The sequence below is a fragment of the Sebastes umbrosus genome, chromosome 11, assembly GCF_015220745.1.
Source record: "Sebastes umbrosus isolate fSebUmb1 chromosome 11, fSebUmb1.pri, whole genome shotgun sequence".
NCBI classification, from domain to species: Eukaryota; Metazoa; Chordata; class Actinopteri; order Perciformes; family Sebastidae; genus Sebastes; species Sebastes umbrosus.
Window position 1 is genome coordinate 23,979,687 of NC_051279.1, and position 23,739 is coordinate 24,003,425.

A 23,739-nucleotide genomic window follows, 5' to 3' on the forward strand; every position below is an offset into this window, starting at 1 on the left:
CAGGGTTTCCTGCTTTTCGTTCCCTGCTCCTCCTTCACTCTCTCACTCTTTTTCTCTCCGTTTACGCTTGCTCATTCTAACTCTGTGGGAGACGAGGCTTTTCCTAAAGGAGTCTTTGTGCGTGTTAGAGAGAGGGAAAGAGAGAGAAGGAGAGAGAGAGAGTGAGAGGGAGAGTGAAATGTTATGGTGAGACAAACAGCAAGCGAGAGGTGGAGAGAAGGATACTAGCTGACTGTGTTAAGCCTGGCCGAGGCCCAGTCCCACAGTTCCCACAGAGCCCAGTTCTGTTTACCTTCGAAAGCACAGACTCAACAGAGAAATGCAAAACATTTCATACATTTACAGTCTCCAAGCTGCTCTTGGAAATCATTTCCTTCTCTGTATGTTTTTAAATGCACTTTAAGTCAGAGCACCTTGCAGCTGGAGATTAGAAACGATCTGCACTGTGATTAGACTAGATTATGATCGATGCTGTCAAACCCTGGAGTCTGTCAGTTCACGATGCAGGAAAACACTTTCTGCATTGCATAATGAGTCAATGACACTACGGGTCGTGTGGGTGAGAGTTAGTTGATATCCGACTTAGCTGTTAATGGTTAACTTTAGCCAGGTTAGAGTCCGCTCACTGTGCTATGTTCACATCCATTCTTCCTTCGCTGTGCTCTACTCGCCTTTACACTGGGCGTAGTAGGAGTACCTTGAAGGATACTGGAAAATACACCACTGGATTTAACACATTCTCTCTGAGAGTCAGCCTAATCCTTGGGAGTGGATTTATAAACAGCCCGATATATATATATAACTCTTTTGGAACACTTAATCAACTCAAGGACTGTTTTTGACGTGAGTAGAGGATGTTTTTCTTTTGTTATCTAAGGCTAATATTTGATGCTGTGGAGACAGAGAGGGTGTGTGCGTGCTGAAACGTGTGCTATAGAATAGCACTTTGTCATTGTTAGCAGAGTGAAGTGTTTGATTTCTGTCTAATCAGCTGTGTCTGTCAGGCTAAGTACAGTTTATGTTGAGCCGAGGTCAAATGCGCAGATAGCAAGATCTCGCCTCCAGCATGTCATTGACATCTGCCACATCTCTCCACCCATAGGAGCTGTGGTTTGTATTCTTATCTGTTTTTTATGGTTTTCATAGAGCTATTGTCAACAGTCTGAATCATGCATGATATATACCTGAGCCAACCAAATACCTCATGACCTTTAGTTTTTGTTTTGTTTTTTGACAGGGGTGTAAATCACAAGTTTCATCTCGGTAGATATTATATTGATTTTTTTTGGACAATGAAAAAATCAATATCACAAAGTTTGCCACGATACAATTTCGATTTGATTCAATACAGGGGCCTGCAATCGATATGAGAGGATATCCTATGCCCATTTGACACAATCAGTTACATTTATATCAACTCCCAAAAAGCAGCTAAAATATGATATGACAATTTTATTACAGAGCTCTTCCAGACATTTAAATGAAAAACAGTCTATTCTTTTTAATAAAAACAATAAATGTTAAGTGGGAATTTCAAAATAGAGACGTATCTTAAAGATGATGTGTATCGATATTTTCACTTTGCGTCGATGATATTGGATCGTTGATCATTGAATCAATATATCGATCCAGATTTATGTATCCATAGTTTTTGGATGCTACAAACATTGTTCTTCTACAGTGCTAAAATTCAACTTGTATCAGATGTTTTCAGTCGCTTTTGCAAAACACATGTCTGTTGCAACTCAGTCAACATAATGTCCACATTTTTAGCATTACTTGTTGCCCAGGTATGGAATAAGATTTGATGAGAGTTTTGTTATGTGCGTTAGAGGCTGTTTAATAATTTCCCTTTATAAAGCTTCTTGAAAGTAGACATTGATTATGTGACACTACAGTATTTTCTAAAAGTATGAGTACAGCTCAGGACTGTTATTAGAGAGGGTGTTATTATAAATTAATCATTTATTATTCAGAGGAGTGTCGGGAACAGATTGAATAAGCAGCTGCTCAGGGCTGGATCATCCTGACAACCAAAAGGATGCGCTCAGCATATCTGTAGAGCGTTATGTAATCTAAGTGAAGGGAGAGGTTGTGTCACAAACAGAAACAGAAAGACTGAAAAAAAGAAGTCATTGGTATTCAGGCTGCTCCTGAGATGGTGGCAGTAGGATGTGTTCATTAGGCTGTCGTGCTGTGTAACTAAGGCTGAACTCGAGACAAACAAAAATGACTCAGAGGAACTTAGATGATCTATATCATTTAAGTTGTTTTAATAAGAATGAATAAAAGTGAGTCAGAATGTGAAAACACTGCACCAGATGAAAAAAGTGTTCTGCTAAAAAAAAGATTCACTGTTTACTTGACATAATCAAAACATTGTGTCCTTGATGGATCAGATAACAGATTGATACGTGAATTGTAAATGTGATACTCAAGTACTTGTGAAATAAATAGGCCAACCTTTTATTTCTTAACATACTGTGCTATAATATTATCCTCTGTGTGTCTTTGCCATTGTCATCTCCCAGGAGGAGAATGAAGGCACGCGCCCCACCTCCGCCGCAGGCCCCTCTACCCGCCCCACGCCACATCTTCAGAAACACCGTACCTGATGGGGGAGGGACATCAGGCATGGACGCCAAGGAGAACATGCTGAGGCCCACCGTGGAGTTGCAGCTAACTCTACCACAGGGACACCAGACTTCTGTAACTGAGGATGGCAGGTGAGAGGGCAGAGAGACACACACAAGCACACATTTACCCTGGGCGTAGCACTCCCTTTCCTTTGCTTTTTGTTCAATGTGCCTTGTTTTTGCATCTCATTTGGCTGTTGCTTGTGAATGCTGTGTTGTTTGACTGCAAAATTGCCATCCATCCACATACACTACATCTACATGAAATTATTTCTATCTATAAATATGACGATCTCAGCTGTTGCTTAGCTGAACAATATGAGTTTACTGTATTGTGACCTTCATTGGCCTGTCCCCAGACACAGTACAGTATGAGACCCGCTTGTCACTGCTAGGTCTGTTTTGGTTGCTGTGCCAGTGGGGCCTTGTCAAGGGGTCCCATTCCACGTCTCAGCACAAGCTTTGTGCCAGCTGAAGGCTGTCCTGCTAATGCCCTCTGTCCGTAATGAGGTCCTCTCCTTCGGGGCAGAAAATCAGGGATGCCTCCCTGACGTTAGGTCAGTAGATGTGCTACTTCTGACTAGTAGTACACATTTTGGTAACCATTTCAAACTGCCTGACATTTCTTAATACTATTTCAAAAGGTTGTGGCGCAGCCTTATTCTAGATCAATTTGGATGATATGATATTACATTTAAGCATCAGATGGGCTGTGTTTACAGTTCATCTTCTGACACGGCTCAGTAACAGCATCAGAGCCTGATAAGGTGTAAGTTCATATGGTCGGATAAGATAAGACCAAGGCGGCATAAACACACAAATGTGTCGTAAATAGCTGATACTAAATAGCACAACCCCAACCATTACTCTAATCAATTTATTGTGTTGACATTGACAGTTAAACAATGCAAAGTAAGATAACAAGTACCTACTTTCACAAAACATTATGTTAAAATGGTAAACAGTGTTTTGTACTCATATTTCAAAATAGTTTTTAGTTCAAATCCTATTTATGGCTCTGTTGTTGGGGGATTGAAGGATTGATGCTAATACTGTAATGGTACAGATATGATTATAATATTACACTAATATTATATCTTTATAGTATACAGTTTGCGTCTCCAAAATGTCAATGTGCAGTAGCAACTTCAACAATAATTTAATTATTTCTTTTTTACAATAAATTTCAATCAGGAGACAATTTAAGCTTTTTAACCTTCAGTGTAACCTAATCCAACCTGAACTCCTTAAATTCATTTTATATGCATATGCTTTGTGCATAATCTCAAACAAATGTCCCTGCATTGGAACTTGTAAAATAATGTCACTTGTAAAATTGTATGATACAGACTACAGTTAAACTAAAGTTCAGTAAGTATGAACAATGCTTCGCTACATAACATGCCTTTTATAAAAAATGCCCCCATGTGAACCATGCAGGGTTAACAAGTTAAAATATAACATATTTAATACTACATTGACCGTTCCTATTGGATAGTGATTGTGCTGTGACTTGTTTTTGATAAACATACATACAAAATCATCTTAAGAAGCACCTAGTAACACAGGACACTGGGTCTGCTGATTGCAGATTGTCGTTTTAGTGATTGTCAATGGTGTCCTTTGTAGTGGTATCTCTCTCAGCTCTGTCATCTGATCTGGCTGTTCCCAGAAAACATTGGAGACTGTCTCTTGGTTTCTTTATCTGAGGATTGACAGGTAGTACTGCAGGCCTCCTCATCAGCTGCAACCCCACACACACAGACTCACAAAGCAACGAAGCAGACTTCAGAGCTTCTCTTGTGGCTTAATGGACATAAGTAGTTTGTCATATCAACAAGTACTCTGCAATTTGCCTGTCATTATCTGTCTATGCCACTATGTTATGTCATTGCCGTTTTATTGTTGGAAGCTCTTTAGAGTTTCTGTCTAGATAAACCATACAGATTAAATCTACAGTCTATGATAAGTGCCTTCTGTTGTTGTTTTGGGGCCTTTGTTTTCAATTCTCCTACAAAAGAAAATGGTAAAACTAGATTTTTTCTTCAAACTAGGGTTTTAGTTCAACTTTTAGTCCCACTTCACATATGTAAGTTTTCAGTCAATGTCAATATTGTAACTAAAGAGTAATCTAAGTGTTACCATACAACTTCTAAGTTGTGAACTTTTTCTTTTGTCATCATATGGATTGATTTTTGTGGGTTTTCACCATGGTTAGGGACTTTTTCAGATAGTAAAATCCTGCCATCATCAACCCAAAATGATCAAGAACTGTTCATACAGGAGGAATCAAAACAAAGATAGCCTTTTAATCTTCATGTCAAAATATATGTGTTTGCTATTCAATCTGAAATATGCAGTATTGCATAAGTAATTTGCAACGTTGGACTAGTAAATCTAGCAAAAAGAATACAACACATTGTTTTTTTTTCCAGAGCTGATGATGGAAGTAGCTATGGACTGAGCCTTCTCGCTTCCTTCTAACGTAATTAAGAATTGTATTTGTATGGTTTCATTAGGTTTATTAGATGCAAAGCATCTGCTACAGCCTGTACTTTCACTCACTCACTCACTCACTCACACGAGTCCATCTCTGTAGAGAAGATGGGGGGATTGTCATACCATTTTCAAACATGCAAGAATGTTTGTTTCTTCACATCTATGCCACACTGTGTCCTTGTACTGATTCATTTACTTAAACAAAGATTAAACATGACAATTAGCTGAAGTCTTTGTTGTTATTTGATAACCGCTAATGAATAAAACAATTTGTATAGGGGCAAGTCAAAATTGACTTCAGGCAAGTAGATTTGGTGGGTCAGAAACTATACTTTTTTCACTTGCTCAACTGGGCAAGTGAAAGAAAAAACAGTAACATTGAACCCTGGTATGTCTGTGAAAGCAGCTCAGTGTTAAAATCGTATCCTTTATGTTTATCAATTAGCCATCCCTTCTAAGCGCATAAGGGGTGAGTGTGTCTCTGTTTTGTGGTATGAAGTAATTACTATTCTCTTTAGCAGAGCTAAAGCTAGTTAGGCATTGTAACCTTATCTTCTCTCTTGCCCCCCTCTCTTTCTCCCTCTCTCCCCATCTCCTCTTGTGGTGCTTTCTTCCAAACTCCCTTCGTCCCTCCCTCCCCACCCTCTTCACCTCTCTCTTTCACTTTCTCCCTCTCCCCCCCCCCACCCTTCTCTGTCTTTCTCCCTCTCTCAGTAAGGCGCTGATGGACCTGCTGGTCGAGCTGTGTAGCCGCTACCACCTGAATCCAGCACTGCACACCCTGGAGCTGCTGTCGCCCGAGGGCCACACTTTGGGGTTCAAGCCCAACGCTCTGCTGGGCTCCCTCAACGTGGCCTGCGTCCTCATCAAGGAGAAAGTCTGGGAGGAGAAAGTGGTGCGCAGACCGGCGCCCAAAGTGCCAGAGGTGAGTTACAACGGAGCCTGATAGTGTGTTCTGGATGTTCTTTTTGGTGCTTTGTAATTAGGATTTTATACAGTACATGTGTCACAGCATATTTAAAACCTGCTGAAATTAGGTTTGTTAGGCTTGGCTTGGAATCTTATGTTTTAACAAATTAATGCAAATTAAATAATAAGACTCTACCTGATAACAAGAATTAGAAAAACATATCCCAAAGCTACCCATGTTTTTTTTGTAATGTAAATGAATGTAGTGGAGAATGCCAGTGAAAAAGCCCTTAATAATTCTATTAGCATGTGCTATATGCGTAGCTCCTTACCCTGTAGCCCTATGTAATGTCCGTCCCTCCCCTCTCTACCTTTTACCTCTGACTGCTGGCAGAAAGCAAGGCCAGTGAAACCTGTAAGGGCCCATGCTAAGGTAGGAAGACAATTAGGATTAACTGGCCCAGCATGACATTGAAGTCAATTCTTTTTTACAGTCTAAGTGTGCCTTTTTGTCTTTATCACCTATCTTGTCATCTTTTTTTTTTTTTTACACCTGCCTATCTGAACGTATTTCTACTGAGTATTCGTCTCTTTGTGTCTCCCTTTTTCTCTGCCTCTCCTCTGTTCTCCTCCTACAGTTTGAATATTTGATGAGTGCCTTACCTTTAGTTACCATGCATTATTTCTCTGCTCTTCTCAGGGCTTACTGGCTGCTCTCTCTCTCCCTTTGACCCCGCCTGGCCTCAGGCCAGAGACTGACACTATTTCAGACACTGCTGTCAGTCATCCCTCTTCTCTGTGTTATCAGTCTATTCATTGTACCACCAACAGTCTCAGCTGTTAAAATGAAATGATTTAAGTGTGATATTCTGAGCACTCTGAATTGTTGGTTTATCAGATACACCTGACTAAAATGAATGCCGTCTAATATGGCAGCACTTTTTGTTGGAACAGTTTGAGAAATATGTTGAATTGATTCAACTTGATGGCCATTTTAGAGACTGCAGTGTGTGGTGCTGTTGGACTGTATTGTGTTATATTTAGATGTGTTTCTAATATTTAATATATCCTTATTGATATGAATGGGGTGGACAAAATGTAAGAAACACGTTTCAGTGAAATGCAATACAATTTAACATCAGTATAATGTTGTCAAAAGTAACTAGACTGATTCAGCCAACAATAATTAAACGTGTGAACCTTGCATCCAGTCAAGTGTTCAATGATTGAAATTTGTTATAGAAAGCAAACAGCTTGGTACCTTTCACTGGTACATGAGGAATAAAAGCTGAACAGACACAATGACGGATGGTAGTCTGTATTAGGATTTCAATAATGTGATATTTCTGTAAAATTGGAATGAGTCTCAACTTTTTAAACTTTTTAAATGGATGCAGGTGGTTTACTCAGGTTGATTCATTGCAATACACTAATGTGTTTTAAACCCCTAAAAACACGCCTACTGACTTTTGGAGTAAACACCTGACCTGAGAGTACAAGCTCATTTTTGATAGCATCTCTCAGTTTATCTGTCTGATTATCTGTCAGTAACCAACATCTGGAAAACTACTGGTCAGATTAGAAGAAGATTTTGGCACACATACAAACACACTCCCCAAAGTAAAAAAAATGTTGAATTTGGAAAAGCCATGACTTTCGCCCAGCACCAACAACCACCTCACCAAACTTTGAAATATACAAATGACTTCTACTGTACTACTCTGATGTATGATTATTCTATCATCTAACAACAGTTTTGACTGTAAAACTAATTGCTTACTGGGGAAGTTATTAGACCTTGGCAGAAGCCTGCCCAAGAAGAGGCATTTTATGAATTCTTCAGACTCTTGACTTCAGGGTGTGTTCTGTTGTGAACCACTTAAGTGATAAAGACTGTCGTACAGAGTGGCACGACTGTTCTCCATAATTAGAAATGGAACACTGCGTAATGTGTAGGATTCCTAAATACACACACGCATCCAAGATCACATGCATGACTGCACACACACACATATGCACAGAGACTTCATCATCTTTAGTCTATTAAATGTTCCCTTTTCTGTCAGCAACCAAAGTCCAACCTTAAGTTACTCATTGGTGCAGTGTGTTTGGATGTCTTTCTCTCTGTCTGCTTCTCTTCTTTCCGCATGTTTTACATTTCACACGTTTTGTTTTTACTCTAAGAAATTTTCAGACAGCAATTCGGTTTACCTATCTGCTCTGTTACGTTCAAGATGTATTTGTTATTATGATGGTTGTCATTGAACTACTTATATAATCATATCTATAACATCTCCTCTATGTCAGTCATGTGATTCTTTTTGTCTCATTTCTTACATCAAGGCCATTTTGTGACTGCAGAATGGAAGAATTCCCCCAACAGTGAGCCCTAATTAGCCTTTTATCTCATCCAGTTGTTAGATATCAAAGTCTCATTTTTTTCCACCGTTCTCCCCTCTCCTTATCAGAAATCAGTGCGTTTGATGGTGAACTACCACGGCAGCCAGAAGGCAGTGGTACGGGTCAACCCGTTGGTACCACTCCAGGCTCTGATACCGGTCATCTCTGACAAGTGTGAGTTTGACCCCGCACATGTCCTGCTCCTGAAGGACAGCATCAGTCGCCACGAGTTGCAGCTGGACAAATCTCTGACAGAGCTGGGGATCAAGGAGCTCTACGTACATAATCAGAGTCTAGGTAAACCTCAACCACTTGATTCTTATTTTTTCTGTTTGGGGTTCTGTCACTTTTCAACTACTCAATGTATATTAAAACTGAAGTTCCCATCACAGAGCCAACTACTTGTCAACTTTTCCCCCTCTAGCGTTTCCAAGTGGTATTATTGTTGGCGCCGCTGTTGCAAAGACAACCGGATCGCTTTCCGTTTTCCTCAGGACCTACTAGCGACTACCAACAACACAGGACACACTGCATTTTGTTTTCCACAGTTACTTTGGTTATTCCACCATCCGCCATTTCCACTACTGGGGATAGTAACTGCAAAAGACTGACATTGATACTCTTTAGTAACTGGGGATAGCTACCGAGGAAAACAAAACAAAACAAAACACAATGGTTGACGCACTTTCTTTTTGCCGTAAATCAAGCCTTCGGGAGATCGTACCCGGTGGCAGACAGAATTGCATAGTAAAAACGAGGCTTATAGGGAATCAAACTAAACGCTGATGATCATTATTCTATAGCCATTACATCGTGCAATCAACATTTACTTCATAATTATAATTTAAAGTAAAAAAAACGTGTTTATTGACACTTTAAATGATAAAATAATTTGATAATTTATAGATTAGATGTTAATGGAAAAATGTTTTTTATTTATATCATTATTTATATAGTTGTTTTGGATACATCCCTTAAGTTCAATTCATTGAATTAAAAATGAATAGAGCCCAGCCTTGGTTTATGTTAATGTTGGTAAGCTAATTAAAGCAGATAAAAGACGTCATCATGGATACTGATAGGTGCCTTGGCTCGTCCAGCTATTGTGTCATATTATCTGATGTTGGCCTGCGAGTGAATATCATCCCCAAAAAGCAATTACTGTAGCATATGCTATTAATGAATCACAATGTTTTTGTAAAATGTATTAATGCATATACAAGTAAATAGATACATATTGAGTGAAATTAGGTACGTTTTTAACTATTCTACAAATTCGACAGCTTTATCTTTAGCCACCATAAAAAGGCAGTGTTAGGGAAGGTTTATATGCACGATCAGAACAAGAAAGTTGCGCAACAGAACTTATAAAATGTTCTTTCATTCTCTGTCATGTGAGCTTCTGTTTAACGACAGTAAGTGCTCGTGTTGTTATCCACTTCCACTCCCTACCAGCTCATTTAGGTCAGCCCTCCATGTGGCAAAACCTCTACACAGAAGAAAGGATTCCAGTGCAATGAGCCACAAAACTAGAACTGCATTATATTCTGCATGACTAGCATGTAAATATTTGTTGACATAGTTCTATGCAGTCAGAGTCAATATTGGTTTAACCAGCAGCAGGTACGACAGAGCATTAACACAAATATAAGCTTATGTTTCTTATTATATGTTCATCTAAAAGAACCTTGTTAAGTGCAATGTGTCCCTGGGGGTACAATCATTAGAATGTGTTGTCCTTTATCTAGTAGGAAGTTGATTTATGGTCTAAATCTGATACTATGGTTCATTACCACCGTAACGGTCCACACCCACTGATATTTCTAGATATTGTTCTTGTCACAGAGGGTGATCACAGAGTTACAGCTTGTGATTTATGGTCATGAAGGATACAAGCACGAACATTTAGAACATTATGCAACTTTTTATGGTCAAATACTATTACATAATGGGGATATTTTGGTATTCAACCTTTCACTGTTATCATGAAGGACCTGTACACTGTCATCTAAATCATTTAGTTTGTGTCATGATTAGTTAAAGTTTGTTTTAAAAAGTGTTTTTTTTCTCTGGTGAAACACTACCAGCTGTATGTTGTGGTGCAAATACAACCGTTTGATTAATTCTTTTTTTATTTAGAGGTCATATGTCCATAAATGACATCATGTGTTTTTAAACCTTGTTATGTTTTTCAGTTCTCCAGCCAAAAATGGCTTCTGCCCCAGCTCTTAACTACTCAGGTATTAGTCATGATAAGTCCTGTCTGTCTTAGTGTTGCTGGTTCCAACCAAATGTAGCTGTTTAACCCAACGTACCGCTGCTTGCTTATTAACCCCTGTTTGCTTGTTAGCCACCCATCTTCAAAGAAATCATTCGCTGGTTTTAATGTCATTGAAATTGTGATACTTGTGCTAACATCATCAATGAAGTGAGGATTTTAGAAATGATTTGTTGTTAACTTAGTTTGCTTCTGCTTTTTTCAGAATCTAAAATAATAACCCAGTAGTATAGCTCTGTGATTTGTTTAATGATTAGTTTACCTTCCTTCCCTGTCCTCAAGTCAACAGTGTTATCATGACACATTCTTACTTACTGCTTTGTAGACTGTGAAGGTTAGATAGAGGTGGAAAAATACAGCTATAGCGCCCTCTGCTGAGGAAACCCAGTAGATTATTCTGTTCAATTCTTTGTGAATGAGAACAGGTGGAGTATGTAAATGTTTTAAAATTACCAATAAAAGTGCACACAAATAAAGTAAAGTAAATATATTGGATATCATATGAATCAAACCAAATTGACTTAAATGTGAGACTACCATGGCAATCCCACTCTGAAATGTTGTTGTTAACCTAATTAATCTATGCATGCCGGGATCATTTGTCACTCACTTCTACTGAATTCCTCATGAACTTTTTCTAAGAATGAACCTGACCTTTTTTGCTTTGCTTTTATGAGACACTGACACTATCATGTCCAACTCCTCTCCTCCTCCTCCGCCTCCTCCTCGTCCTCTTTATCTTTTCATAGACTCCATCCACTCCAGTACTACCAGTTTGGGCAGAGCAGAGAAGAAAGGCCTCCTGGGTATCTTCAAGTTCAGCCGAAGGAAATCCAAGGTAAGACTCCAGATCTCTGTTGCTGCTTTTTTAACAATGTATTTATGTTTTTGTATTCAACTCACTCTTTAATAATTTCAGTTTTACCAGTATTATTATCAAAGTTGATATACATACACAATATTACATTGGAATTATTGAATTAAAAGCAGCTTTAATGTCATCATAACCGTTCACAAAGTTTAGCAATGACTCATTTGCACAAGTGCCGTGAGAAATATGACGTTGTATAATAATTTACAAACTAACCTTGAGTGGTGCATGCCATTCACACCTATGAAGACTGATAGCCGAGGCAGGCTAAACGCATGACTGAACAGTTGAATGCTGCATGTTAGCTGTGCCTTCCGTTTGCAGACAGAAACAACATCTATGGACATGGATGACTATGATGATAAAGTTATCCAAAATACAGACACACTATCCGATGTAAGTACTACCAACACATCTGACAGTTTCCAGGTGTGATAAGTGAAATCAAAGTGGGATTTGGTTTTGATTGGGATCTCACCTTAACTCGCCTCTCTCTGGCGCATTCCAATCATATACTGCGGGTGGACAGAATAACAGGAACACCTGTACGATATAATACAAACCAATATCAGCACAAACTACAAACAAACCTCAAACATTACCACAGGATTGGATCAACACTTCTTTGATACTTTTGTTCTCACAACAGAAATTGGACAAGCTAAACAGAGGTAGTAGTTACTATTGCAGGTCAGTAGTATTGGGTTTCATCACATGGGGTCGGGGGTTCCTGTTGCTATGTCCACTTTTTGCATGGTTGCTGGTACTTTCACATGGCATTAATATAAAAGCCTTCTCTGTTTAAGCATGGGTACACAATGTGTTTAAATAATATACCGTATGCCTACTATCGTCATCCTCACGGTGGATTGTGACGAAACACACAAAAATGGCACATTAGAGACGCTCTGTATGTTGGACTATTGAGGAATGTTGTTTGGGTGTGTCAGGCAAGGTTATAATAGTTTTTAATTTTCAATTAATTTTTATTTTATTTTAGTTTTGACTTTTTGATTTTATTTTAGTTTAGTTTTAGTTGCTAAGAAAGGTTTAGTTTTTATATATTTAGTTTTAGTTTGTTGTTGTTAGAGCCAGATATAATGTCTCAGACGTATGTAGCTACAGATAGATACAAAATACATGGTTGGAGAAATGTGTCGGAATGGCCATAATGTTTAATCTTTAATCTTTAATCTTTGTCATACTTTGGTGTCCGATGTGAAGCAATTGCTGCATAGCGCCATCTCCTAGAAGGTCTTGTGTGTTCAATTTCTGTGGTTTAATGTCATGAGAGTTCATGCTGTCTCTTTATTCTGTAGTGATATAGCTAAAAACTTAAGTTGGAATTCATTTGCATTAATTTTTATTTGAGTTGTATTAGTATTTTAACTGTATTGTTTCAGTTTGGTTTTACTTAAAGGATATAGTTTTTATTTGGTTTCAGTTTACTAACATTATGTTTTACAGCTTATTTTCGTTTTAGTTTCAGTCTTAGTTTATTATAATAACACTGGTGTCAGCCAGGTCACACCAGTGCTGGTTGACGATGCCAATATTGTCAAAGCTTATCACATTAGTGAATAATATATTCACATTCAAGTTTCTGGTCAGTGAATTTTTGCTGCATACCAATAACAAAAAAGTGAATCAGCTTCACAAGCATGACCGTCGAGCCTCTGACATCTTTGCTGCAGTTTAAATATGCTGTCTGTTGTCATTAAGTGATTTTAACAAATCACACAATTGTTCAAATCATTTTTATATAAACAATTCACGTGAAAACTATGTTTATCTGGAAAGCTGTTGGAAGCTTGTGCACTTTTGTCGGTTTGCGCGACTCCTCGTCTCCCAGCGGAGTTGGCAACTGCAAAGCTAGCATGAGCCATAGAGTCACAATAGCCACATTTATTGGAAATATGCCAGGCTGAAGTATTTCTTTAAGCTCAGGGCAATCTTCACAGAGTAAGGTCCACAGAATTGTTGTTCATGTACAAATGTTTTGTTGAGTTGTGGTCATGTGTACTGATGTCCTCCAGAGGGCAGCAAGTGTCTCCAGAAGGTTAGTCAGCAGTCTGTTAACACTCAGAGAGGAGTCTGTTAACAGGTCCAGAGAGGAGTATTAACGGTGCTGCCTGCACTTCTTGCTCCCACTTTATTTTCTTTCCTACAAATGAATAATAAAATAAATGTAGAGAATAGTGTTATGTAGCGATATTTATAGCTTTTATTCTACAGTCAGTCACCATGAATGAGAAAGTGTGCAGTCTGTAATCACAGACAGTCGAGGACCCAGAAGGATCCAGATACACAGCAGCCTATATGACTGGTGATGACCAGCTTTTAGGAGATTCACAACAAACTAGAACCATAATATCATCTCCCTACAACCACTCCAGTGTATGTGTTGGGTTTACATCAATGTTAAACCAGACTTACATTTAGTCGCTGCATCAAGCAGCAGCAGCTCTCTACCTGTTATATCTATAACTCAATCACATTAATTTGATTTTGAAGCCATGAACTGCAGTTCAGCAGCAGCCATCTGTGGCTCACCTCAGATCAATATCGCGTTTGATTGTATTAGCTGGACACACTGCCCGGCTCACTCTGGTTCACTTCACTGTCCTGTCAAGCACAGAGCTTCTGGATGGACTACTCCACCCTTCTACCTCTTTTTTTCCACTAGTGTTTCCTCTAATATCGAACATCTGGCTCGTCAACATTTGAATTGTTTTCATCGTCACCACTGTTATCCTCTTCTTCAAGATCTAAGCTTTCCTTTGGGTCTTCCTCATCCTCCTTTTAATGTCTACATCAGATACTTCTGACGACACATCTTCCTTTTGAAAGAAATAACAAGGAAGGAAGACAGACCAATGAAAAGGGAAAAAGACGATATTGCAGCGGAGCATGAATTAAACAAAATACAGACCGAGTATGTGGCATTTGCTTTGATGTAAAATATATTTAAAACACTGACATGTATCTAAGACAGTGGGAGCTAATCTATATTTATTCATATTGCTATTTCTCAGTTATTTCCAGTGGGCTTTTAATGCAGCTGGGCTTTTTCTCCCTGATATGATTGTTTCTCAGCCAGGGGCTGTTATCAGACCCCACACACACACACACACACACACACACATATACAGACACACAGTGTTATCAGCCTAAAGGCATCAGGTTACCCTACCTTGGCTACATTAGCACTAAAAGCCCAGCCTCTTATCTCTAATTGTTCATTAGGGGCATAACTACTGTGTGTGTGTGTGTGTGTGTGTGTGTGTCGGTGTGTGGTCTTAAAACACTAACATGGTCAGAGAGCATCATGTTATGGGGCAGTGCTGATTCTGAAGCAATCTGACTTAAAACAGGGGAAATGTGCTTGTTTTTTTAGATTATGTTAGGTTATTTTTGATTGGCCCATATTTATCAAGTATCTCTGAGTAGCAGATCGGCCCTAACCAACATTCTCAAAGTGGCAGGAATTTGGTCCCACTTTTAGGCATAGGAGTAAAACAATTTAATAAACTTTATTAAGTGTATCCTATCTGTCCCAACCTCCTAATCACAGCACATGTAGTTACAGAAGCAACAATTTGGGATAATTTTTCGGACCTCAAAACTCCAATACCACTCATACTCAATTATTTGCCCACCAATAAATATGATTATATTTTACATAAATTGTTGGTTTTATAGAATTTCTCTGCAGCATAAATAGTTTTGATGATATCGTTACTCCAAGCACAGATATAGATGTATTTTAAGATATTAAAGTATGACACAAAGAAGCACTCAGCCCATGAACCAAGAAGTATCTTCTAAATTATTATTGCCAACACATATTCACATGCGCTCGTACTGGTGTTGTCAAAAATATCGTAGTATTTATACATATAAATACTGAATATTTGAAGCTGTTTCAATACTCATTTTTCTGCAGCTTTGATACACGGGTACCAGCTGAATTTTCTGCTCTCTGCTCTCTCCGATAGCGAGTTGACACACACACCGCTAATAATCTTTTAATGAAAAAAAGGAATATTGATACCCTCAATGTTTTGTCGTATCGATATTTTTCAAGGTATTATGTTGAAGTTAGAAATTCTAGTATCGTGACAACACTAACTCGTACAATAAAAATGTAAGTTTTGTGCAAGAATCAGTGCTACAGTATATCAATCTCAACTGGTATAACACATTTGATAAAAGCAGGACTGAGCTGTCATCTGTGTGTGGGTCATTGTAGAACTATATATTTATGTGCTTGTGTTTAAAGAGTAACTTTAACACCCGCTTTGATGACTTCCAGTGGTCCTTTTACTCCATGACATCACTGTTGGGTGTGGTTACAGGTATACACGCTTCTGACCACATCCATCAGAGATAAAACAGACTTTAAACTTTAGAGGGCAGTGAAACATTGCTTTTCAGCCAGCAGTTAAGTTATTCCTCAAGCAGCAGTCATACACCAAAGAATTATGATCTTTTCTGTATTCCATTTTGTCTTCCTCACTCACATGTATTAAGCTATGCCTCTAGAACAACCGCAAGTTGTCATTCGTTTCATTTCAAACAGTGATTATTCTAAAAGGAGAACTGCGCTTTGTTCAAAGTAGATGTTGGAGGATTGTCCTCTATGCTGAAATTAGACTAACTTTCAGTGTGATTAGTAGGGAGTGATTCTGACATTTTCATAGGCCACTGGAGATTTTTTTACATTTGCATGTGTGGTTTTGTAGCAAGATCAGTGCTTTGAGAACTAAAAGGCATTCCCAAGGGAAACAGTGTGCAAGTCATGTTCCTTGTGAAGAAGTTCAGCAGAAGTTCAATAGGTTGATTTTTAAGATACGAACTTTGTAATTATGAGGACACTGTGAGTTTGGGTTCCCCCCACCTGCTGCTCTAAGTTTGCTACAGCTACCTTTTCCTCCCTCACTGTTTTGACAGATATCAGATTGTTTACCAGAGGGAAGGAGTTGAAGAGAGCAGGTGAAAAAGTCAGACAGAGTTCATGTGAATTTTCTGCTTTGAACATTATATCTTGGGGAGGTGAAAGCAAGCTTCTTTCTTCTATGATTCCAAATAGAAAATCACATCAATCCTTCACTTCCAACTTTTCTTTTTTGTTCTGTCGGTCCCCATCTGCCATCTAACCCACCTCCCCCTTTTCCCTGCTCCTCCCCCCCCCGTCAGTCACACAGCACAGGGAAAAACTGACAGTTAATATTTGATTTAATATTTTAGATTTTCTTTTTTCTGCTGTAAGCTTAGGTTGTACTGTGTTAATGTACTTAGAGGTGAGATGTGTATGGTAAATGATAATCCTGGTGAATGTTGTCTCCTTGCTCAATAGTACAGAAAGTACAAATCTTGCTACACACTATCTCTTTAAATAATATTATTTTGCATGCTTTAACAAATATATCAAAATATAATCAAGAGTCAACATATTTTTTCACATAGGTGAAATGTCCCAAATGTGAGGAAGCTGCCTACTGCTCTCCTCAAGGCCGTTCTTTTTGGGTTTTTTCCAGAAGTACTGTTCTTTTCCCATCCCTCCCCACTGTGAGAAGTTCTAACCTTGGGTCCAATTAATTCTAATGACCTGAACTTTATGTTCCTTTTTTCGCTCCGCTTTTATGCTGTATCCAGGCATTGTCTGAACGCATCAATTAATCTGCTTTTATACACTGCTCTTTTCTTAGATCATGGGGGTGTGAGTCATGGTTTGGTTCCCCTGTTGTGCCAAGGCTCTGTACCAAGCTGAGCCACGGGGAGATTCAGATTTTCAGGAGCACTTTGGGATCTCTTTGATCAGATATCGAAAACCTTTTCTTTTTTTTTTTTGTTCCAATGCTTTGGTCAGAAGCAGCCACCCTTTGAAAATGCGGTTGCACTTTCATCTTCGTCAAATAAATGTTACAATTATTGTTGCGATTGAAGAATGGACTATGCCTTCAGAAACTTTGATTGCATTCGTAGTACGTGCACGTATGCATTTTTAAACTTGAATATGCTGTAAATGAGGGGATCTCCCTCTGAGATCAGTTTAAAAGTTCATCTAGATCTGAAATAAGTGCTTATGATACAGTTGTCCTTTTTTTAAACCATAAAATCAAACCTTGAAACCAACACTGCCAGTGATATTAGTCCTGTCCACGCTCGTCTTTGTTAGTTAGCGGGATATCTATGTAAAAGTTTTCAATTACATTTGGTTGAAAGTTAGGCCCTGGGCCAAGAAACAAGAGGTTTATGATCCGTATTCTTTGTTTATTTTGTTGTTTTTTTTGGAGTCTTGTGACTTACAAGACATCATACTTGATATATAATATGACTGACATCGTAATATAAGCTATGAGACTGTTGTAACGAAGTTAAATGCATCTAATAGCCTTTGGAGAGGCAGAGATCACTACAGGTGATCCTTCAAAGGCATTTCAGTTATGGTTGGCGCAACAGCAACACACTTTTAACTCAGTGGCCATGTGTCTGACTCACTTGAAATTGATAGCAAATTGTCCTTAAAGCTCTCATGTGTATACTTGCATTCATACTTGTCAGTCTTACCTCACTGTCTTTATTTCTGACATTGCCCACAGGCTCTGTCCACTGCGTCAGGGGTCGCCAGCGTAGAAGATCGGCCCAGCACCTTGGGCCAGTCTCAGTCGGTCATGAACATACCCAGGATGTCTCCCAAGGCCGAGGCCAAGAAGAGGAGAGCCCCAGTGCAACCCGGAGCCCCAACACCCACCATGGGACACACTAGCTTTGAGGGCTATGAGGTGAGGGGGATAAAAGAGCTGTGTTGAATTTGCATGTGTTAGTCAGATTTAGACACATTGATGACATGATGCATACTACTAACTGGAAAACAAAGCCTTCATTTACATCAGTTATTTACATCATGACATAAGACTCCATTGTAAAACCCAACATACAGTACGTCCAGTGTGGTAAAATCACTAATTCACCCCCACAGAACAAACACAAAATCACCATGTCACTCACAGGAAAATGCATACAGATTTTAATTTATACACATACTGCTTACACACATAAATTCCCCCCAAAAAACGATGTATAATTTGGATTATAATGATGACGCACAACCCAGTTTTTTCATCTTAGAAAAAAGGTCCTATTATGTAAAATACCCGAATCCCTCCACTCTCAGGATTGACCTGAAGTAGTACGTGTGAAGGCTGTAATCTGTTTGACGCAGCCTTTCCTTTGGGTGTTTTGGTCTGATCAGCTCCTCAAGGTCAGAGTGACCTGTATCGTCTGCATTAGAGCAACAGCTCCCTGCAGTCTCATTATTAGTGTTATGGCAGCATGCTGGGAAATGTTGTTTAGCAACCGACATCCTTCCTCCCTCCCTCTGATAATATGAGCTTTGTTTATTCGGAGGAGCTAGTGTTCTCGCTGGATGTTGTCGAGAGGAAAATTTTGTTCTCAGGACGGCATGGAGAAGGGTGTTATCCTCTTTAGCTTAATTAACGAAACTGAGCTGAGAGTGGAGGAGCGGAAAAGATTTCTGAGAAATCTATGATGAGAGTACTAAGCCGATGAAATGATCTGATTCACAACGTCTCTCGCTCTTAATAAAAGAGTAATAAGAGAGCAACAAAGATAGGCAGTAATTATATCATGCCATAAAAGCACACGGATCATGATTCATTTCAGTCCATGTGTATCCCTTAAGAGGCTATCTTTATTCTAATGTGGATAAACTTAATAAACAGAGTTCAGCTAAACCAAAAATATTCTATTATCTGTCCCTTGAACTTTATAATGGTCGAGTAAGTGTTACATTGCTACCAGTGGACCACTTCAGGAGGTATAAATATGGCTAGTTTTCATTGTCAGCTAATATTCTGGATGTTTCCTTCCTTCATGTTATTCATGTCATTTTATCTATAGATGTTTTTTTCTTTTCATTTTGCAGTATATTGTGACTCTTTCAAGAAGCTCCTTATAGCTGCTGTGATTATTTTTAGTACTGCAAATTGTAGTTGTGCAGACAGTCCACCACCAGTCGGATTAAGAGTTATGACAGACACCAGAGCTGAAACACCGAGACGCCACTGGGAGTCACAAGTGCGGCTTCACAGTTGGGAAGGTCATCCGAGGACTTGATGACTGGTCTAATAATAGATTTTCTCCATCTCCCTGTCTGAACACAAAGTCTCATGTATATGCATGCACGTCCACACATTGCAAGGTCACACCGTGGTGCCGGACACTTCTCTGTTTGGTAGGGTTGCTTTTTGAGCAGAGAGATTGGAGACAGGCTGTTGATGTGTTCTCTGCTGGTCTTATCTACAGTTCAGCCGCAGGTCAACTAGTGACTGAGTTTTCCAGACACGTGTATATCTTATACAGGAAGAAACAGAATAGCGACAAGTCTGTTTCATGTGCATTTTTAACAGTTAAGTGGTTACCATATTGATTAGGGCTGCAACTAACTATTATTGTCATTGTCGATTAATTTTTTTGATTATTTTCTCATTTGTTGTTTGGTTTCATAAGGAGAGTATGTGTGATTAGTCAGTGTCATCTGAGGACGCCACAGAGGTGTGAGGTGTGAGGTGTGTTTGTTGTCTCAAAGTGATTAAAATGATTTAGTTCGCTGACAGTGAAGGGAGTCATAGCAGCCAGGTCTTGTCAGGACAGTTTCTCAGGGGCATTGGCATTAAAGAGCTCTGCGTGACAATTATACATGTCAAATCACATCGCATCACAGTCACAATCCAAGTTGTAGTTTCACATTTACATGAAATTTGGCATTGTGCAGTAGTTGCCGGAGGCAGTATTAAGCTACACAAGGAAACACTTTGCGTGTCAGCAGAGGAGTGCATCATCTTCAAAAAGTTCAAGCTCCGTCGAGAACCGATGTCACGCTATAAATTTTGAAATATAATAGTTCAAATACAGGTTTGTCCACAAGTCATGGGATGGAAGTGGGCAGCTCTCTATGATGGCTGTCCTCATTATAGGCCTCCCTCTGAGCCGAACAAGCTTAGGTGGTCAACTAATTGTGACTTACAAGACACAGTAATCGACATCGACATCATAATGTAAGCTATAAGGATGATGAGATTGTTATAACGAAGCTAAATGCTTCAAATAGACTTTGGAGAGGCAGAGATCATTAAGGGCTCTCATTTAAATCATAGTAGGAACATAGTCGGATTAACATCATCTCACGAATCTCTTTATAATCGACTGTGGATCACAAATGATCAATTTAGGATAAGGGGATATTTTTGCTACATATAACATTTCACTGTGACTCTGTCCCTTGCACTCTTTGCTTTCATTTTTTTAACGTTGGTGGGCTAAGAATTGAAGCTAAATTCATGTTGAATTTACTTTTTGCAAGTTGTTTGGATGAGCTAAGTAACTTGTGTAAAACTTGTGTAAATACTTGCAGTATTATTAAGGAGGTTCTTGCTTGAACACTATATTGCAGCATTGTATTTCATCGGTGTAGTTGTACAATATTTTACACAATATGGATTGATGTCAGGGTTTTGAAACAAGAATATTAACACCTCTCTTTACGATCATTTTCATTTAAAGTAATGAAAGTAGATCTTTGACCTCTCATGTCTGAGGGACAGGTTGCTTTATCCAGTAGTGAGAATGAGAACAGCTGCGGCACTAAAAACAGATTACCCAGTATTCCAGGAAGAGTCTAAAGCCATATTCGACTGCAGGAGAATCGGATATTTACACATGCTTGGAGTCGTCATGGGGTCAGAGTTTACAGTTCTGTTTCTCCAGCTTAACAATCAAGAATCTGTGTCTGTCTTTATGAGAGTAGCACTGATTTAAATTATGTTTTGGAACGCTGAGTTCAGAGAAGCACAACCTTGTTTTTTGGGTTGTTGTTTTTTTCCAGCAGTGATACGATAGGCAATCTGTTATTGTGGTTTGGAAAGCAAGCCATGTCTACATTGCGTCTTGTGATAAAGGAGTTCGCAGAAATTCTGAGTTTTCTGCTTCACTGCTCAGTAACAGAAGGTGCTTCTTGAGTAAGTGCATTTGTGCCTGTGCGTGTGTTGTGTGTGCAGGAAGACTGAAAGATAAAGACAGAACAACTGAAGCAGCAGAGAATGAGAGAGAGAGAGAGAGGATAAAGAGCAAAAGAGAGAAACTGAGTGACTTAGAGGGTCACAGACAGAGTCAAAGTAAGGTAGCATCAGGTCTTGTGTGTATTTAGGTTGTGCAACATTAACAATGCATAAGCTTTGGGATCATATTTCCAAAAATGCAGTACAGCATGAAATCTGGTTGGCAGCAACCTCGCCTTGAGGACACGACAGGGGAAAAGTTCAACAGAGGACGAGCGACATTGAAGTTCAGAAGGTGAAGTAGTAATAAGATCAGTGGCAGTAAGCAGGCTGTCTGTAAGTCTGTAATAAAAGTTTACAAATCTTCTAAAATGGATTACCTACAGCTCAATATAGACTTTCAGTTTTTATTACACTTTATTTGCTCCCATATTTTATTTTAACTGACATTTTTGAACTCCTGTCACCAAATGACACAGCAAGTTTAACTTGTCTTTCTACATTACTCACTGTAAACACCTTTTAAATTAATCTGTAATGTAGCCAATCATGCAAGGTCCAATACAACACAAATACAATTCTGGTTGCACACAGCACACTTTATTGTTAAACCCAAAGCCAGAGAAAGGTGATACAAGCCAGAGAGGAGAGGAAAGACATTTGGAGAAAGTCATAATTCACTTCACATCTGTTTGCAAAGACAAGTGAACCCTGATGTGGGATTTAAAATTTGATGACTGTCACTTTCAGTTGGAAGCACATAAATGAACCATGGTAGCAGTTGCATTGTTGAAACTGAATGAAATAAAGCTGACAAAAGATTACCCAAGACATTATGTGATTGCTGATCAGGTCTTAATTATGGCAGTTTGCAGTACTACTGTGAGAGACAGAAGTATAGTTTTAGTATTTTCCTCAATAAGCTTTCTGTTTGGTCTAAACTACATGTCTGGGCACCCGATCGACTGTCATCAGGCCATTAAATGTACGTTATCAGTCGCTATAAGCACCATATATGTGGGTCAGTAGGGGCCTACTACGCCTATTATGTTGTAAAAGTGAAAGCGAAACATAAAACAACACATTCTAACATGTAAAACTGCATGAAACGTGAAACGTTACATTTTTTTAACACAAACGAAAAGGCTTCTTTAGGTTAAGGCAACAAAACTACCAACTTTTTTAGGTTTAGGCAACAAACCACTAAGTTATGTTTAGGGATAAACATTATGTTTTAGCTTAAAATAACTGTTTCAAAATTGAAAGCAAAACTTAAAACTGCAGTGGGTAGAAATGGAGCAAAAATGACCTGTGATTGGTCAAAGTCTCCCGTCACAGGCTAGATTTTTTAAAGCCTGAAAGCAGAGCCACGAGGAGGAGCAGAAGTCTAGTTATCCCTCAGAACACTTGAAGTACAATATGCTGAAAGGTTATTATGGATTTTTTGCCCAATGATGCCAAAAATATACTGCCTACCCTCACTTTAACACTTGTGAACACAAAGACAACTACACATCGTTGGTTTCACATGGGATGCGAATCCCAGCCTCCTGGGCCTTGAACTCCACTACAGCACCTGACTTCCACTTCTGCTTCTGTCATAATTACTACGGTCGCTAGAGGTCACTGTCGTGTTCTTTTATACCTTATTTTGGTGACCTACCATGTGAATAGATGATAAAAACCTACTATTGGGCGTAGTAGGCCCCTATTGACCGATATGTATGATGCCTGACAACGTGACATTCTGGGACAGCTGTCTGGACATGTGTGTGCGTTATGTGTAATGCATTGCATGCATTCAGTTGTGCTTGTGTGTTAAGCAATCGGAGCTTTCAGACCAATACTGTCCCCTCCTGTTTTCTGCGTTGCATGAATTTGTTTTTGTATGTGCTGCATTCCTGCCTGCGTCTGTGTGGCTTCTTGATTGATCGAGCTGGCTACGTTTTTCCCCCTGATGATCTGTCACTGTGTGAAAGTAGAGAGCTTGGCAGCAGAGGGAGGCTTGTTTTTCATAGCCATCCATCAGTCGCGTAATTGTCTACAACGGTAGCTAACTTTAAT

The 23,739-nt window shown here is 39.0% G+C and overlaps 1 protein-coding gene across 1 annotated transcript in view; it reads left to right on the forward strand.

The window, feature by feature from the left end:
• The window catches only part of cobl (cordon-bleu WH2 repeat protein), a 60,024-nt gene that overhangs the window by 13,064 nt on the left and 23,221 nt on the right, over positions 1-23,739 (forward strand). The window contains 7 exon segments of the mRNA XM_037784579.1: positions 2,532-2,726; positions 5,850-6,060; positions 8,513-8,741; positions 10,640-10,684; positions 11,472-11,560; positions 11,918-11,989; positions 18,199-18,381. Of these exon segments, the coding sequence (XP_037640507.1) occupies positions 2,532-2,726; positions 5,850-6,060; positions 8,513-8,741; positions 10,640-10,684; positions 11,472-11,560; positions 11,918-11,989; positions 18,199-18,381 (1,024 nt within the window).